General features: G+C 34.0%; 2 protein-coding genes across 3 annotated transcripts; one reads left to right on the plus strand and one right to left on the minus strand.

Moving 5' to 3' along the window:
- Window positions 1–2,390: 2,390 nt before the first annotated feature.
- Window positions 2,391–7,792, minus strand: LOC145608770 (uncharacterized). Of its 2 annotated transcripts, none has more exons than XM_081664372.1 (9): window positions 7,646–7,792; window positions 6,948–7,000; window positions 6,191–6,340; window positions 5,973–6,078; window positions 5,658–5,840; window positions 5,266–5,413; window positions 4,213–4,445; window positions 3,852–3,944; window positions 2,391–3,105 (listed from the first exon to the last, which is right to left on the minus strand). In XM_081664372.1, exons 2-9 carry the CDS (start codon window positions 6,957–6,959, stop codon window positions 3,035–3,037), a joined length of 996 nt encoding a protein of 331 aa, XP_081520498.1. In that variant the 5' UTR covers window positions 6,960–7,000; window positions 7,646–7,792; the 3' UTR covers window positions 2,391–3,034. The 2 variants fall into 2 exon arrangements, with proteins under 2 accessions (XP_081520498.1, XP_081520497.1); XM_081664371.1 differs by having other exon boundaries at window positions 6,191–6,343; window positions 7,646–7,791.
- Window positions 7,793–10,196: 2,404 nt separating this feature from the next.
- On the plus strand, window positions 10,197–18,708 carry LOC145608760 (uncharacterized). The gene is made up of 3 exons (XM_081664362.1): window positions 10,197–10,321; window positions 14,826–14,932; window positions 15,763–18,708. The coding sequence occupies exon 3, from the start codon at window positions 15,910–15,912 to the stop codon at window positions 18,271–18,273; it is 2,364 nt and encodes a 787-aa protein (XP_081520488.1). The 5' UTR covers window positions 10,197–10,321; window positions 14,826–14,932; window positions 15,763–15,909; the 3' UTR covers window positions 18,274–18,708.
- The last annotated feature ends 242 nt before the right edge of the window (window positions 18,709–18,950 follow it).

Consider the following 18,950-nt stretch of genomic DNA (forward strand, 5'->3'; position numbering starts at 1 on the left):
AATTTTGGTATAAAAAATTAAAATTAATTGTTGTTGGAAAAAGCAAATGGGGTGAACATTTTGAAACTTAAATTTGCTCATAGAGGACTATCATTTGGGGACGGAGGGAGTAATAAAAGAGTTGTTAACCACCACACTGTCACTAATCTATTGTATACTCCGAACCCATTTTATGTGCATTAAACATGTTAAATTGTAATCATCTCTCAAATTATTTGTCACCAAATTTATGCACCATTTTAATTTTAATATTTCAACCATCATACTCTCAAGAATTGGTTACATGATCACTGTAAATACTACGTAAGCAAATTTGTAGAGAAAAACATGTGGACAATTAATATCTAATACCATGCATGGGAACCATTATTCATCTATATATTTCCGTCATGAGAATATCATAGGAGTGACTTTGCCACGTCAGTTGCTTAATTTTTCTGTATTATTTTGTACGGGGTTTTGCCCCTCTTCAACACACAAATTAAAAAAAAAAAAAAAAAATATTGTGTCAATCAAACAACCGCAAATTACATTATGAGCCCTTCTACAATTTGTAAGTATGTGGTTGTCATTTTGGGAAGGGAGCATGATTTTTTACATGATGACTTAGTGCATAGTAACATGAATTAATCAAACAACTCCTGAAACTATCAATGTTCTTGAATCTCCATCTTCATATAGGGCCTGTTCATATTTACTAAACTGAGCTGAACTGAACTGAACTGATTGGAGCTGAACTGAACTGAACTGAACTGAACTGATTGGAACTGAACTGAACTGAACTGAACTGAATTGAGCTGAAATGAATATTTTATGTGAGAGGGAAATTAAGAGCTGAACTGAACTGAACTGAACTGATTGGAACTGAACTGAACTGAACTGAACTGATTGGAGCTGAACTGAACTGAACTGAACTGAAATTAAGTAAATCTGAACAGGCCCATAGTCAATCAAACACATATTAATGATAATTTTTACGTATAATGAGATCTATGCTTTGTATTTCTAATTAGATGGGCTATTCTGAAATTTCTTGAGTATGTAATATTTTTCAGTAATTTAACCTACAAAAAAATTCCAGTGTTTGATGTTGAAAGCTTGATTTGTATTGAGAATGAAAATTAGATACATGCATGTAATTGACTTGTCTGCAATACTACTTGTTGAGTTGTCTTGACTAACTAATAGAGTAGTAGTCTAGTCAAAGCCCTAATGATTATTGGTTAGATTATTAACATAATTTTCATTGTCAATAGGAATAATGGAGCGATTTAAAGAACATGTACATTGGGACGCCATTTCTAAAATCCTGATATTGTAGCCTTTTCCTAAATTTATAATACAAGGACTACTAAACTAGTAAGCTCGTATTCTACCTTCATCAACAATTAATTAGGAAAAAAATCCCAAAATAAAATGAGTAAATTGTAATTAAGTTGAGTGATGAAAACATGAAAACCTTCACTAGGGTGCACGACTCCATTTCTCTTTGCCTTCACTTCGGCTTTGTTTGGTTCATTGTTAGTAAAGGAAAAGAAGAGAAGAGAAAGGAAAGGATGGGGAAGGAAGGGAAGAGAAAGGAAAAGAAGGAGATTTTATTTCCAATGTTTGGTAAATGAAATGTAATGTAGGGAAGAGAAAGGAAATATGCTTTTAATTTCTCTTTCCAGTCGAATTCCTTCAAATTTGGGAGGAAAGAAAAGCTGAAAATTTGTAAAGAGGCTTTCCTTTCACTTCCCTTCCTTTCCTTTAAATTTTCATATCATTCATCAAACCAAACATGGGAACATATTAAAACCTTTTCCTTTCTTTTCTTTTCTAGCCAAATCCCTTCAACCAAAAGGGGCCTTCGTAGCTTTCAAAAAACTCTTGACATATATACCGGAATTCACATTGAGTCCCAAGCCAACTATAGAGTTCAAATAATTGGTCTTGCAAAAAAACACACATATTATGTACCCGAGAACATAGATATGGTGTTACCGTTAGTATAATCATTTAAACATTTTTTAATGCCATCAACTATTTACACATTGTATACTACGTAGGGCCTGTTCTCTTGAGCTTAAATTCAGTTCAGTTCCTAATTTCCTTTTCTCATAAAACATTCAGTTCAGTAAATCAGAACAAGTCCGTAGTATAACTTTATAAGTGATTGTTGGGAAGAAAGAAAAAATTTGAGCGATCCCAATTTTAGTTGGCTTGCAACCTGAGCATGTTCTTTTTCTGTTGCTCTTTTCACTCTCTCAAACATGGAGCAATGTAAGCAACAATACACATTCAAATGAACTCCTTGATTGCCTCAAAAAAAAAAATGAACTCCTTGAAATAGATAAACAAAACCCAGCCTTGACTACAGCAAACTAACAATAGATAAACAATCACTGTAGTTGTTTCAAGGAAGTATTTTGCTATTAAGCGGGAAAATTTTCATTGTAAGAGTAACATGTTTTATTTTGCAATTAGGTATAAATTGCACAGCGCAAAAAAAAAAAAAAAACAAGTCTTAATATCAGTATAAATTACACCCTATCCGTGTAATAGTTCCCCTGAATCTGTTTCAGGTTTCTTCTTGTATCTTGGACAAATAGGTCATAGATGACTGAACTTCTCAAAGTTCAACTGGCCGACTTGATTTCAGCAATGAAAAAGTACTACGTATTACAGACACAATCGAGCCCATATCACCACTTCCAAAATATACGAGTAGAAAACCAGTCGACATTCCAGCCCCCTCAAACAAAAGCAAAGCCAAGAGCACACCAAGCATATTATCCAAGCAGATACAATTGCCGAGCATGTCAAAGAATGAGAGCTTCGCTCAATGAAGTTAAGTATAAATAGTATCCAAAACTTTGTAAACGTCCATCAGTTTAATCAGCTTCTTCAACAATGAATTGAATATCTATTTGACAGCTCACTTCCTCAATTCAGATTTCTGGTGTCATTATCTCTTACTTTTATACCAGTCGTCCAGTCCTATGTAGTTTGCAATCACGAGGTCAGTACAGTTATCATCACCCAGTTCACCCAGCTATGATTTACCTTTGTCAATTCCAAATAGGGGTTCTGGATAGGGAACTTCATCGGCAATGAAGTATTGAGCTGAAAAAAGAATAACAGAATAATTCCAACAATTACTTACAGCGAAGTAAGAAATGGGGAAAGGAAAACACGGCATTACAGCATTCTGTACATAATCAAGCTGCCAGCTGCAGCCTGCAACATAATATTTTATCTTCCTATTGGAGATTCTCTTTCAGAAAAGAAAGCATGCCAGGAACAGTGACATTAACATGTATGAAGCAACCCAAAATTTCTTTACCATCCCTTTGCCAAGTGAATATCTTCATTTTTTCAAATCCATTTTTCTTCAAATTTATTTAGATTCATTCTTGGAAAAATTTTGTATACATCCGGTTTTCAGTAATTTACTGTACATCGGGTACACTTTTGTCAGATTTAGTGTCACTTTTGTCAAATTTAGTGTCACTTTTGTCAAATTTATCAATGAAGCATAAATAACTCTTATATATGTCAGGGTAACTTTTGTGCGTTTTAGTGTAACTTTTGCACATTTTATTGTCACTTTATAACGGATGTTCAGTAACTGAACATTCGTTTTATTTAAAAGTTTGTGTTCAGTCTTTTGGGTTCTCAGCGGAAGTAGAGATGCATATTGTGCAACATTACATATTTACATGGATCTTATTGCCAGGATGGTCAGATTTTATATGGCAATTAGATCTATTTAATGTTGCACAATATATATATTATCAAGCTAAGCACCAAATAAGTGAGTTTCTACAGGAGCAGATGATGAGAAGAAAGAAACAAGCAGCAAACAGTACCTATGTCACATTCATCAGAAGACCCGCCCATGATATCTAATATTTCAGAATTTGGGAATAGGGAATTTTGGTTGGTCTGGAATGCTGCAAGATCTGTGAATCGATAAAAAACACAAAATTATTAGATGACATACCAGAAAAGGCTGAAACGCAATTGAACTAAATGTGTAACAGTATAGCAATTTCTTCTGATAATCCTATCTATAATCAGTAATGTTGAATTAGCAACAAGCACAGACATTTAAACATCAGACTAATACTATCCATCAAACCAATACTATCAGAAGATCAAAAGCATATTTATGAGCTCAATGTACAAGTGAGAAGGTACAGATACAACTCTACAAGTAAAGCATATCACCTCCTATATTGGTCAAATTGGTTGTTAGATTATGGTGTGAAACAAGATTATCAAAAGAAATTCCACCACCCCCATCCAGAGCAGGTTGGAACCCTTCTATGTTGTACATATTGGACCGAAAACTCGCACCAAATTCTATTGATTGACTACTCGATCTCTGAAACTCATGCGGTTCATATGAGACTTGATCAAAGGATTCTATATCCATCTCATGGTTGCCACTAGCAGCCTCTCTGCTCAACAAACACTTGTTAGTAAGGCATAAAAGTGCAAAGCTTCTGCATTATAACTTATATAGCAACCAAATAAAAGAGAAAATATGCTAGGAATGTGCACTTTCAGTTAATTTTTTGATAAAGCTACAGAAAGACACATGCATATATGCAACAATCCTCAAGAAGAGGTATGATAGAGAGTAAAGAACTGGATTAATAGGCCAATAGCAGAATTCATCACTCTTTGTTGCATGATACCTCAAACAATATCAAGTTCAAAACTAAACATGTATAAATTTCCATAACTGGCATATGTCACCGTCACACCCAACATTACCCCGTTTCCTTCCCCTCTTTCTCCAAACAGCAATGTCTAACTACTCATGGACTTAACCGCAGCCTCTAAACTGGGATCTATGATAACCTTCAAAACAATCAGCCTTGTCCTACAAGAGGATGAAATACCATTCTAGCAGCGTGCAAGCAAAAAGGGCACAGGTATTTTTTAATATTAGTTATAGGTAGGGATTTGAAGATGCCAACTTGCCAAGTAATTAAAATTCAGGTCAATAAGCAACCTTATAGCCACAACTTCTTTCGAAAAAATTAAAAGCCAATTGAAGTGTGGAAATACATATGAAGTTCACAAAACCATCTTGTAAACACATTATTTATCAATATTGTAAGACATGATCTGCGACCACAACACTGATGGAACCATTCCTAATGTAAATGGAGCCAGGAACAACATAACAATCACCACTATCAAGAAGAGAGGGTATTATTAAAAAGAAACCACATGTGCTTATGAAAATGGGCTAATAAAGGGTTTCCTTACCCATTCTGTTTAATGAAATTGAAGTTGCCTGCTGCAGGAACTCCATCTACCGCATGATATGGAGACCCATACGGCAATGAATCCATATCTGTAGCACCGGTAGATGGAAAATAAGGCTGCTGGGGAAGATATCCAAAGGACGAGTTTACTGCAGCACCAAAAAACAGAAGAAATGAGTAACAAGTCCAGCAAAAATGAATCTAATTAAGGCAAGTTGATGAAAGATTATAATTACTCTAGGGTTCAATTTTCCCTTGATTTTTTAGCGGTGTGTACAGGGAAATGAATTTCTACTAAGCTCGATATAATAAAAAAGTTCTTCATGTACTTTGAAATCCTGCGGTAGCGCGTTCATTAAGAAGATTAAGGTTACTTCATGCACAAAATTTTACCTAGCATGTGACTATGACCATTTTGTGAAGAAGGCTGCTTTGAATTATGGAAATCTCTTTTCTTTGTCAAGTGGAACTGCTTCTCCGACAGTTGATTGAATAATATGATCTGCTTCTTCAAAGTTAGCTTTACATTGTAAGCATTAAAAAAATCGGGATTTTCATCTTCCAATCTCTGCCACACTGAAAAAAAAAAAATGTCAATACGTAGATACATCCAGATACAGTTTGTATAGCATTTCACAGACAACTGAACAAGTGGATAACTGGATTGGTTTAAAAAAAAAAGTATGAACAATACATGAACTTCCTTACCAAGATTTATAAAATGTTTTTCCAATTTGAATTGATTTACAAGCATGGTTACCACTTCATCTTCAGTCATGTACAAATGCAGACACCTTTCAATCAGAGCTTGGACCTGATTGAGATTCAAATGAGGAGTAAACATAAACATAACATCTAGAACAATTAGAGAGGCGATGATCTACCAATTATTAAAAAATTAATATAGACGCAGATATCATCCTCACAAATTTAATGTCTTCACATGTCACTTTCCGGTGACCCTCATTTGGGAGAGATGAAGGCGAGTCTGTTTGAGCCTCGGATGCAGTGGATCCATCCTCACCATCACGCTCATGCAATAATTCGGTTGGTTCTTCTTCCTCCCTCTTTGGCACCTTCTGCCAAACTAAAAGTTTCAGTAATTTGTATGATAAAAATTTAATTTGTCAACCAAGTACATATCAAGAAAATGACAAGTTCTTAGGAACCATCAGGCTGCTCCAGCAACTATCCAAAGTTGAACATAAAAATACAACAGGTTGGTAATTGGACCAATTTCGACAAAAAATGACTTACACAAGTGAAGTGATTCCATAATCTACATACTTCCTCCAATCTCTATTAATTTGTTACAATTTCCTGATATAAAAGTTTCATAGCTATAGAGAACCCATATTGGTTGGTAATGTGTTTTCTGACTTTCTCTATCTCTCTCCCCGTCACATGTTCTTCTTTTTATCTCTATCTATTTCTCTCCTATTCATGTGTGCCACCATCATACAAAAAAATCAATAGAGAACATATGAAATAAGCCATAACAAGATTAACAACTCTTCAAGATCCGCCACTAGTTAAAAGAACACATAAATAAATTTATTACAACATCAAACTAATTCTACTTCTAAACATGAAATTCTACACCACCAACCAAAACAGTGACATCAAGGATTCAAGGCAACAACAAATTTGAAAGTAACAGAATCATCTTCCATTCTAAGGTACCTGCAAATTCATCTTCCTTCACAGCACACAAAACCGCCTCGATTTGCTTAGTTCTGAAATTATCACAGACACAGAACAGTAGAACACCAATCAACTTCAATCAGAATTTATCAAAAAGTTCGGAAATTCGATTTTTTTACAGATAAGGCAACTACAAATCCATTAAAAGAATCAATACAAATATTCACAGCTTAAAGTAGCAGCATAATATATGAAACAGCATTATAATTTATAACATCAATCAACAGTAAGTAAATTCCATGTTTTATTGGCCCAAACATTCTAAAACACAAAAACATGGGTTTTGACTAAGCAAATCAAACAACTCATAGTTTATGCAATTACTTAATCATTAGTTAATTTTTTAAATTTTTTACATTCTACATTACACCCTCCAAGAATCAAATTGGTTCTTTATTTTATTTAAATTAAATTAAACCCTGAAACAAAATACTCAAGATTACTTGAATTTCCAATAAAATTCGATCAAATCAACCCAAGAAAGGAAATTACATAATTCAGCAACAACATAAAAAAATCAAGGTTTTAGAAATAACTGAGAAAGGTATAAATTCACCAAATCGAAATTCAATAATTGAGCACAAAATTGCCAAAATAAGAAAATAAAATAAAATAAAATAAATTAAAAAAAAAAAAAGCAATAAATTAGCAGAATTGAACAGTTAAGTAAAACTCACATAGTATAGCAAACTTTGTCGAAAGAATTAAGAAGGAGAAGGAGAAGGAGAAAGATTCATACTGTCATACAGTTTCTTTATTGAGTAGTCAGTATAATCTAATCTAGTAGTCCTATCAAGTACGGAGTATAAACTTTCTTTAAAAATGAATAGGAAAAAGATAAAATTTACAGAATTTTTATTTTTTTTTTAATTTTTATTTTTGTTACTAAAGGATAAAATTTAGGGATATTACATCACCTTTATTTTTTTAAAAAAAAAAAATAAAACCAGGGATATTACATCACCTAACCATGTGTTTATGCGTTTTTTTTTTTTAACTTCCTTCGTATTTTATTAACACTGTCTTTGGATAGAGAGAAATGAAGGAAAAATTAGAGAAGAGAATAAGAGGGATATATTATTTACTGTTTGGATTTCTAATGCAAAAGGAGGGAAGGGAAGAGAAATGGAAGGATCCATTTTCATTCCCCTTTTAATAAACAAAATCTCATTATCGTTGGAGATATTTGGAAGGAAAATGGAATGTTACCTCCCCCTCCTCCCTTTTATCTTTTTCCTTCCCATCCCTTTGCAAATTGAATCCTTAAAGCAAGCTTCATATCATATCACAAATCTACGTTGTCAATTCAGAGCAACTTTTTTTTAACCGCAATATACTATATACCTGTTACAACTCATTAATATTTATGAAAATACATTATTAGTATTAGTGAATTTTAGTGGATCACTTAAATCTAAGCATTCTTTATTTTAGTTTATCTGTCTTTATACTTTTTTGCAAAATGTTATGCCTTATGAGTTATGTCAACATTTAATCCCTAAAGAAAAACCTAATGATAAGTATGCTTGGTCTTATTTGAAATTAGTTTTAATTTCATTACAATTTGACATAGAATTTAAGTTTTTATAAATTTGTAAAGTACGAAGTATTGCTTGAAAAATTAGTAAATAACTCGTGTCATACCATTGGTTACAAACTTACAATTGACCAAAGTTATATTATTCTATGAAGTACTCCATATGAAATTAAATTTGCATTACTTGATTGGAGATTAATGGAATATAAATGTTACAGGAAGAAGTTCACTTACGTTAAAATAATCTTATGTTTTATTTGTATAACAATGGATCAATGGAATGAAAATGAAAGACGAGGAAGGGAAAGGGGTAGGGCCGTAGGGGTAGGGGGAAGATGAGCTATATTTTCATTCCAAATCTCTGAAATTTACTAGAGAATTTGTCTCCTCTTCCTTTGTCTTCTCTTCTTTTCCTTCTATTTTCTTGTATTCAAACAAAGTGTAACATCTTTAACTCAGTATGTTCTACAATACTATCAAAATCAATTAAAAGTGTAATTATTCTAAAAAATAAAATGTTTTTTTTACTCTACCATTCTTTTTATTAAATTTCTAATTTATGCTTAGATATGTTTTATTTATGACAATGAAAATCCTCGTTTTTACCCCTTCCTACCACCTCGCCACATGGCCCATCATATTTTATTATTATAATATTAATGTCTCTACATAATTTTTTTTTTCTACCCAAAAATTCAAAAGGTAAGTATAATTATTCTTAGCATTAACTTGATATTAATTAAGATATTGTCCCAAATCAACTTTTATGGAAACAAATCACAATTTAAGTAAACAAATCGTACCTATGATTGGTGCAATAATTTGTTTGACATATAATTGGTGCAATAATTGACTAAGGTTAATCCTACCACAAAATTGAACACATTTTAAGATTAAAAATTAACTATATAGTTAAAACTTTTTTAAGTTTTATAAATATTTATTTATGTTTTCTCTAATAATATCGCTCATGATTTAAAGATAGCTTTAACCTTCTTTATCGATGTATTTATACAACACTGGAATCATATCGTGTAGGATTTGTGTCAATTTTTTTTAACAACAAAATAACTAATAATCTCCTTTGATTTTTTAAAAATAAAAATCTCACTTGATTCTTATTACATATCTCATTTGATTCTTTGTTAGAATTTTCATTTTTTTTCAATATGAATTTACATATCTCAAATAAACTTTTAAAGTAGAAAATCATATTATTAGCTAATAATTTATACCATAAGATTAGTTTGCCACATATCAGCTGACTAAGGTTAAGTCCCCTAACCATAACATTCAAACACGTGTCAAGGTTAAAATATAACCGTAGTTAACCCTTCCATTTTTAAATTATAAAACCGTAACTTCAGTTACAAATACGGTCATAACTTATCCTTGGTCAGCCTCTTACACCAAATTCTTTAACTTAACCCGAGTCAAAATTTAACCATGGTTACTTTTTCTTCTAGGAAATTGAGAATTATGATTATTATTTAAACCCTCCATTTGGTTAATGTTGTTATACAAAATGCTAAAATATCATTAATACCCATATTTCAACTTTCCTCTCTATTCTTTATTCATTCATCTAAGGTTCAAGAACATATATTTTCATTTTCATTTTCATTTTTTTTTTCATTCTCTAAAGAATTTTTTGAATTTTTTTTTTTTTTTGTTGTTTTTGCTGACAAATTGTTTATTCTTCTTAGATTGGTACTCAGGTCATTTTCGAATATTCCAGAGACATAAAAACTCCAAATTCATGGCGGTCCTTGCATTTTGAATTGAACTACTCTACAGTGACGTTGCTGTATTTTTGGTATAAATCTCTTTTATTTTTCTATGCTTCATTTACTTATGTGAATTGTATTTATATTTGAATTTATGGAATTAATTTGATTTTTGGAGTTTAAAAGTGTAATTTTTTGTTTTTAAGTTTGCACAGATTATACATTTTTAGGGTTTGAGTGTGAATTTGTTGGTGCTATGTGAAATTTAGTCATTAATTTAAGTTCGATAAGTTGCTGAAATTTAATGTTTGATTGTAAAAATGAGGAATTTTTGGAGTAGAGTGAAGTTTCTGGGTTTTTTTGTCATTGGGAATTTTTCCCTCCATTTTTTGGGCTGTCAAGTGCTAGGATCTACATTTTGCTATTTTTCATCTGAATTGGTGGTGTTTTTGTGTAGTTGTAAAGTTGTTGATGAATTTAGCGAATTGAGTCTTGTACTGAATTTTTCGAGGCGAATTTTCAGTTTTTAAAATTTTGCTTCTGTGCCCCTTTTTGATAGTTTTTGAAAAATTGAAAGGTTAAGGGTTGAACTCTGTTATTCCTTTTATTTTTATAAATATATATTTTTGTTTGATTTCATTTGGATTTGGTTGCCAATTTGCCATCGAATGTTCTCGAGAATGTTTTAGATTTTCGTGACATTCGGGAACTGCTGTGGTAATTCATTTTCATATTTGAAATACTAGGAGATGCTGAGAAAAAGGCTTTAAAAATGTTGGAATTCATGTAGATAACTTTGAAAAAGAGGTTTGTTTGTGTCATGAGTGTAGAGTTGAGTAATTCTGTTACCAAGTCAAGAGTGGCGGAATTTATTTCAAAACCAACAAAATTTCTTTTGTCGGTCTAGTCACTTAATATGCTTCCCTTTTCGGATAAATTATGTTTTCATATAATTATGGATCAGTTGGAAGATACGTAACGACAAAATTCCTTTTGGGAATGGTGGTTTTTTTGTTAAGGAATCCTTTTTTTTTATTTTTTTTATTTTTTATTATTATATATGTATATATATTTTATGCTGTAAGGGTTTGGCATAGAAATTAAAGGAGTTGTTTGTCCATGATTTTGGGAATACTTTCCTGTACGTGCATACATATTTTGATTTGTTTGCATGTCTAACGTTCAAGTATATTATTTCTCGTTTTTCTTAACAATTAAACCTTTTAGGCAATTGTCATATGGAATTGGTATAGGATAATAGTGATAGTCAATTGGGATAGTAAGTGACAAAACTTAATGAGCTTGTTAGTTCTCTCTTATGTTAAGGGCATTTTGGAGTACAAAACCACCTCCTGAGACCTTTTCCATTGCCAGAATTCTTAATTAAGAGCTGTTATTGACTTATTGCATTGTTGGTTGCCACTTTGACCAGGTTTATGATTTTCTTGTAGTGTTTTCTTAGTAGCCTCTTAGGGCTATGTATCCAAATATCATTTTGGATCTTGTTTGCTTCCTTGTTTTTGCTTATTATTGAGCTAAGTAGAGTGAGTTGGTTGTTTCTTATGAATAATTGCTTGCAATTGTCCTGGAACATTCATAGGTTGTCACACAAATATTGAAGGAAAGCCTGATTCTTTCAGCCTTTTCCTCTCACAAGGCTCCTGCATATGGTAGGGCATTTACGGTTACTCGGTTAGGGGTTTAATTTGGTCAGTAAAGGGGACGGTTTTCTTGGATAGAGTAATAGTACATCAAAGAGGTAAAATAAAATGTATCAGCCTCACCTCTGCTATCATGGGGTCTGTTTTGTGTAACTTATATTGTGAAGCAGTGACTGGCCATAATGTCACGAATATTCTGTTACTTCTTTATGTTTTATTTTCTGGATCAACTGGTTTTGTTGGTATCATTAATTGTATCATTGACCTGAGAGTGAGGGATATCTCAAGTGGTTAGAGCTCCCTCCCGGTTCCAGGAGATCCTGTGATCGATTCTCACCCCCGCCCTTGTGGCTCTCTAAACACCAAAAAAAAAAAAAAAAAAAAATAATAATAGTATCATTGACCCAGTAAAAGCATTTTGTTTGAGGTTTTAGCTGAAGATTTGTTTTAGTTTATCTAGGTCACAGACATAGAGGGGTCACTGGTGAAACATGTAAGTTGTGCATTGTACACTGGTATGCATGGTTTTTCATCATGTGTTGCTTGCCTTTAGTATGATGATGATATCTGTATACAGACAGGTATTGTTGATATATTGACTCGCATGATACAAGTATCACCTGTGCATTGCTCTTATTTCATGAAAATGTTTAATGAATCTACCTTTATTATGTGAATTAAATTGATTAATCTTTTGCGTCAATGAGTATTTAGTATGATGGTCAGTGTACAATATGACACTTTTTCAGCTGATTTGAAGAAATAATTGATTGAACTATGAGCCAAATAATCCAGGTCTTCTTTGAAGGAAGATCTTGATTGCTTGTTTAGTACTTGTTTAAAGGCCGTGGTCTTTACACATTATTTATTTATTCGTGCAATAACTTTGAGGATGCATTTTTAATACATCTCTCTCTCAGCTGGATTCTCCTTTTTATATTTGGTCTTGTCTTGTTTCAATGACTTTCCTAATCAATCTACTAATGATGATTAATCTCAAAGGCTCATATTGCTAAATGGGGTACACGTGTGTCAATAAACACTAGAAGTTTACCTTAAATTGGGAACAACTGTTTAGTGTGTATCAAATAGTAATAGATTCTTAGAAAAAAATAGTTCTTGTTAAGAGAAACAAATTAGGAAATTATTTATAGGTTTTAAGAACCGTATTTTCTCCCACATTCACCTCTTGCAATTCTCTTTTATAGCTTAGTAGCACCCTCACACTGCCTCTATTTCTTATGGGGTAATATGATTCAAGTATAAGATGCCAACTTCAATTATATGATGTAATGAGATAGTTGAAGGTGTGGGCATCTTGATAAATACAGATATGGTACAATTAGCTAAGCTTTAAGTAATAAGTTCACAAATATCATAAATACGGATGTGGCTTTATCTGTGGAGAGTCCAAAGGATTTTTTGTTTTTTGAATTCTTTTGCTTTTGGTGCAAATTATCTTTGACTTTTTGTATTAATTTTGGGGTTAAGCTAACGAATAGAATCATCAAGATTTATTAATTTTGGATTACTATTAGTGTTACAAAATGTATGAATGGTTATAAAGGCATAACTTCCTATTTGAACAAGTTTGATTGTGTTATCTAATTTAATTTTCTTTTGCTTAAACTTTTTCCTGTACAAATAAATTTGTTAGTTGTGTGTCAGGATGTAATTGCTCTCATCTATGTGCACAGTTGTTTTTTGTTACCAGGCATATAAAGATGATCATCTGCATTTTCTTGGTGAAGTCACCTTCTATTGCGCTTCGTTATTTTAATCTATGCATGTATTTGATATCCATGTGTTGATAAGATGCTTGCTAGATAATAACTAGCTATTGTAATTTTAAGTTTGCTTATAAGTATTTACATCTTACATGCATGTAAACATGTTTCATGGTAGTAACTGTTGAAAAAGATATTGACTTATAAACTTGTGTGTGCGCATTTTGTTGGAACGTGGAACCTTTTTATTTTCTGTCATGATTAGGAGTTTTGCAACTGGCTTTGCAGTTTTTCTTGTTGATGGGTTTCATTTTTTTCCTATTTAATATGTATGTTGAAGCATTGATTATTCAGATTTGTAGTTATTGACTTGATATATAGACATTTCTAGCAAGAATGTAGTTATGTATAGAGTGTTGTTTTTTTGTTTTTTTTGTTTTTTTGTTTTTTTTTTTTTTGTTTTTTCCTGCATCTCAAGCCAATTGGTTTTGTTTATTGTTATCTTCTTATATTCTTTGTCTATTCTTAGATACAAGAAAATTTGCTTTGTTTTGCTCACACAGGCCCACTTGTCTATTCGTAGCTTTTTCTAATTGATCACTTGGAATTTTATCAACCAACCTAAGTATGTTTGTGTGATAAAATATTCCCACTTAAAGCATAGAAAAAATAGATACAACGCTTTTTGTGCTGTAGGGTTTCTTATTATGATTTGACTTTAGTTTGGTTCTTAAATCTGCTGTGTGGGTTGATCAGCATTGGATCACTGGCGTGGTGACATGTTTAATCACAGCATATTTTTATAGGGCTTAACGTACTCAAATTTGTTGGGTCTATATGAGAGATTTTCTTATGGTTTGTCTGCATTAAATTGCACTGATGATGTCTTCTAGCTGTTGGCTCACTTACACAGCTACACTTGTCTATTAATCACTATTGTTACAGGCCTTACTCCCGCAGATATTATATAATTGATTGAGTCTGTTGCCTTAACAGAAGTTTTTTAAATACATAACATAGTCCACACTGCCATTTAATGCATTTAGCATGTATTCATGTTTTCTCTCGTGTAGCTCTTAATTATAACTACTGAATAATGCCTGATAGTTGATGAACGTGCCTTGCCGACCAGCCTATCATTATGATTCGTTTCTTTAAATGTTGTTTATATGCCATATCTGAGACATTTCTATATTGACTTCCAGGTAGGACTGGTAAAAACATAAATTATATAGTCTTCATCAGTGCTTGCTTCAGGTGTTGTGGTTTAGTGATGAAATTATGTTTCAGAAGACTCAAGTGAAGCCATCTGGTTAGTATTCGTATCCACAAACCTCCTTCAACATGCAGACTTAGAAACTTATAATATTTTCTTCCCTGTTATGGCTTATATAATCATCATAATTGCATTTCTGTTTATGCAACTGTTTCTGGGTTGTACCTTGTACCTCTTAAAAATTGTTAATGTTATATTTTTTACCTATCCAGTCTAAAGATGTTCCATTTTTATAAAAAAATCCTGTCTAAATATGATTAATTGTAATTGAAAGCATTTTCGGGATGAAGTAGTTCTCTGATATACAAGATACTTGAATATTCAAGGTTTCCCTCCCCAGTGCTATTTATTTGACTTGGCTTATTTTGGGCCTGTTTTTGTGTAACCTCTTTAATCTATTAAACCATATAAAGAATTTAACATATTAGTTTTCCAGTCACGGGGGCTCTATGTCTTTCTGCATTTATTTAATCTCGGGCCTATGAAAGTTCTTTGGTCAAAGTCTGTCACTGCGCACGATTCCCTTTTGCAATGTTGGTGGCAACGAAATATACAATTAGATTATAACTCTTACGAATTATTAAAAGCCTCAAATCAATTACTATAAGGTAGGAAGGGGTTTTGAGCTTGAACTATTGTCTGTATCAATTTTAGTTGAAATCAATATTAGTTGAAATCTACCCTAACTTTGCAAACTTTGACCTTAGTTTATTTGATACCATCCCGCAGATCTTGGGTAAAGTAGCATCGTAGCTTTGTTCTTACTCCTTTCTTGTTTTTATCATGTGAATTTAGGATTATGTTACCTTTTGCTATGTGATCATGTATTGCCCTTATTCATCATTTTTGTCTGTTTAAAAAAGCAGGTCTTGGTTGATGGAAGCAAGAATCTTTTTTTCACTTATACAATCTGATAAAATAATTTAGCGTGGCTGATTTGGAAGGGGTTCTCGATTCAAGCACCTAGTATAGCGAAACATTGACAAGGAAAGGGAGAGGCAAGTGTGCAAAGGATGGAGTGCAATAAAGATGAAGCCATGAGGGCAAAAGATATTGCTGTCAGGAAGTTTACAGAGAAAGATTTTGCTGGTGCAAAGAAGTTTGCACTGAAGGCTCAGACTTTATATCAGGGGCTCGAAGGCATTGCACAAATGATAGCCACTCTTGACGTATATATAACATCTGAAGCTAGGATTAATGGAGAGATGGATCTGTATGGCATACTTGGTGTTACTCCAGTAGCTGATGACGAGACTATAAAAAAGCATTACAGAAAGTTGGTACTTCAACTTCACCCTGATAAGAATAAGTTTGTTGGTGCTGAGGGTGCTTTTCAACTTGTGACAGAAGCTTTTACTTTGTTATCTGACAAAGCTAAGAGATCTCTTTACAATAGCCGGCGTAATGTCAAATTAGCTCAGCAGAAGGTCCCTGCTCAGCCTGGTGTTTCATCAGGGTTTGCAGGCAATGGACAGTCCCAGTCCAGATTTTCAAATCATTTTAATGTTCCAGTGCCGCCATTCAGTGCTGGAAGAACAGCTGATCAAAAGGTTCCAACTCAGTTTGGAGCCAAGAGAGCTGCCGAGCAAACTTTTGGGAACCAATGCAGTAGCTCCTCCCAACAGAAGGTCCCTACTCATAGTGGGAGTTCAGCAGTCCCACCCGAAGTTAATGGTTTTTGTAAACATCCCAGTTCCAACTCTTCACGTGGAAAGGCATCAAAGAGTAGCAGTAAAAAATCTTCTCCATCAGTTCAATCATTCTTTAAGAAAGGTGATACATTCTGGACTATGTGCACTAGATGCAAGATGCAGTATGAGTATATGCGAGTTTATCTCAATCAGGTTCTGAAATGCCCACATTGTGAAGAGGGCTTTGCGGCTGTAGAAGTACCTCCACCTTCAAATCTTTCTCCAATTCGCCCTCAACAGTATCGAAAGCCGCCTTTGAGCTCAAGACCTTCAGTGTCTGGGGCTAATAATTCATCTGGTGCTGCAAGTGCTCGTTGGAGCCCTCTGTCCGGAACAACAACCTATAATAATTCCTTTGCTCCAAATACCACATCTGTTAATGCTCAAGCCGCAAGTGAGCAGCAGCTGGCGACTGAAAAATTGAGAAGAGAGTATGGGGTGGCAAATGCAGCTGGTAAACGGGAGAGGAGTAATGATCCTGGATTTGTATTAAGCGGAGAGGATCTTCTAAAGAGGATGAGGGAAGTGAATGGCCGTGCTAAGAATTCTGTGGGTGGCATTCCAAGTCAACCAGGGCTAGGAATTAGAGAAACCGGAAAAGGAATTTCTCTTGGCCAAAGCGTAGGTAACTCCGAATCAGGAAGGTCAAATATTTTCACAGGAGTCAGCCCCAAGATTAATAATGCCACCAGAGAATTATCAGCCGCAGAAGTCAGAAAGATGCTGTCTGAGAAAGCTCTTCTGGAGATACGTAAGAAACTTAAGGAATGGAAGTCAGACGAAGAGGCCATGACTGCTGCCAAAGAGAGAGAGAAGGTGAAACAAAAGGAAAGGCAGAAGTCAAAACTTGAAAATGATGTTGCCATTCAAGAGCTGGGGAATCATTCAAAATTTTCTTCTGCTGGTAAAGCAGTAAAAGAAGATGTTGAGATGGTCACAATGACTGTGCCAGATCCTGATTTTCATGTATTTGATTTGGACAGATCAGAAAGTTGTTTTGGAGACAATCAAGTGTGGGCTGCGTATGATAATGATGATGGAATGCCCCGTTTCTATGCTTTGATTCATGAGGTCATCTCTTTGGATCCATTCCAGGTGAGGATTAGCTGGCTGAACTCAAAAAGCAGCGCCGAGTTTGGTCCCTTAGAATGGGTAGGTCATGGTTTTACTAAGAGTTGTGGGGATTTCTGGATTGGTAGACGAGTAATAAGCAATTCACTAAACTCTTTCTCTCACAAAGTTGGGTGGGCTAAAGGATCCCGTGGAGCTATCCAGATATACCCACGAAGGGGGGAAATTTGGGCTCTGTACAAGAACTGGTCTGCCGATTGGAACGAAGATACTCCAGAAGATGTTGTACATGCCTATGACATGGTGGAAGTGCTCGATGACTACAATGGAGAGCAAGGTGTGAATGTTGCCCCTCTTGTGAAAGCTGCTGGTTTCCTATCTGTCTTCTATAAGCAACCTGACCTAGGGGTAAGGTGGATTCCAAGAGAGGAAATGTTTAGATTCTCTCACCAGGTTCCTAGCCATGTGCTCACAGGTGCGGAAGGCCCGAAGGCTCCAAAGGGTTATGTAGAACTAGACCCTGCTGCAACTCCGATGGAATATCTTCAGGCTTCACCAGATATCAAGGATCATACAATGGAAACAGGCTCTGGCTCAGGTTTGGGCACTGAATAGGTAGGTTTAGCTCTCTTAGTTGAATGAAGCAGGCGTAACAAATTTAGCTAGCGTTTTGACATGAAACCTTGGTTAGAATTTGCATCAAAGGAGCTGTCTTTTTGGTAACCTTTAATTGTTGTTTGGTTTGGGGAATAGGGGTATAGGGTACACCGGCTTACTTTCTGGATTTTGCTCATGTCCATGAGCAAAACCTTGAAGTATGCTTTATAGTTTTTCTTTAGAATATATTGGTAAGTAGAGAGGGGTCTGGTTGTAGTTGGTTAATTAATGTAGAACTGTAGATGGAACCTCTTTGCTATATCGGGTCTAGGATAGCGATTTTTTTTTTCCAAACCTGCATGTTTGGAATCTAAACTGTACAAAATCTTGCTGTGAATTTACGCAGGATTGATCTTTGGCCCTTGCAATATTTATGAGTTCCATTCGGGTTCATCGGTGTGTTCTTTATTACTTGATCTTTAACATTTACAGTGTCTAATAGTCCTCATGTCAAATATGAATCCTTGCTCATTGTCTGTATGTTTTGTGAAGCTTTTGTTTAATGAGACGGTACTTACATATCACCTTAACATTACTCCCTCTTGTTCCTATTTGTTTGCCAACTTTTTAAAAAAGGATGTCCTTTAGGGATTGCCTTATACCATATGTCACTGGGGACTATGTGTTAGAATCCA

This window comes from Chenopodium album, chromosome 23 (genome assembly GCF_948465745.1).
Source record: "Chenopodium album chromosome 23, dcCheAlbu1.1, whole genome shotgun sequence".
Classification (NCBI taxonomy): Eukaryota; Viridiplantae; Streptophyta; class Magnoliopsida; order Caryophyllales; family Amaranthaceae; genus Chenopodium; species Chenopodium album.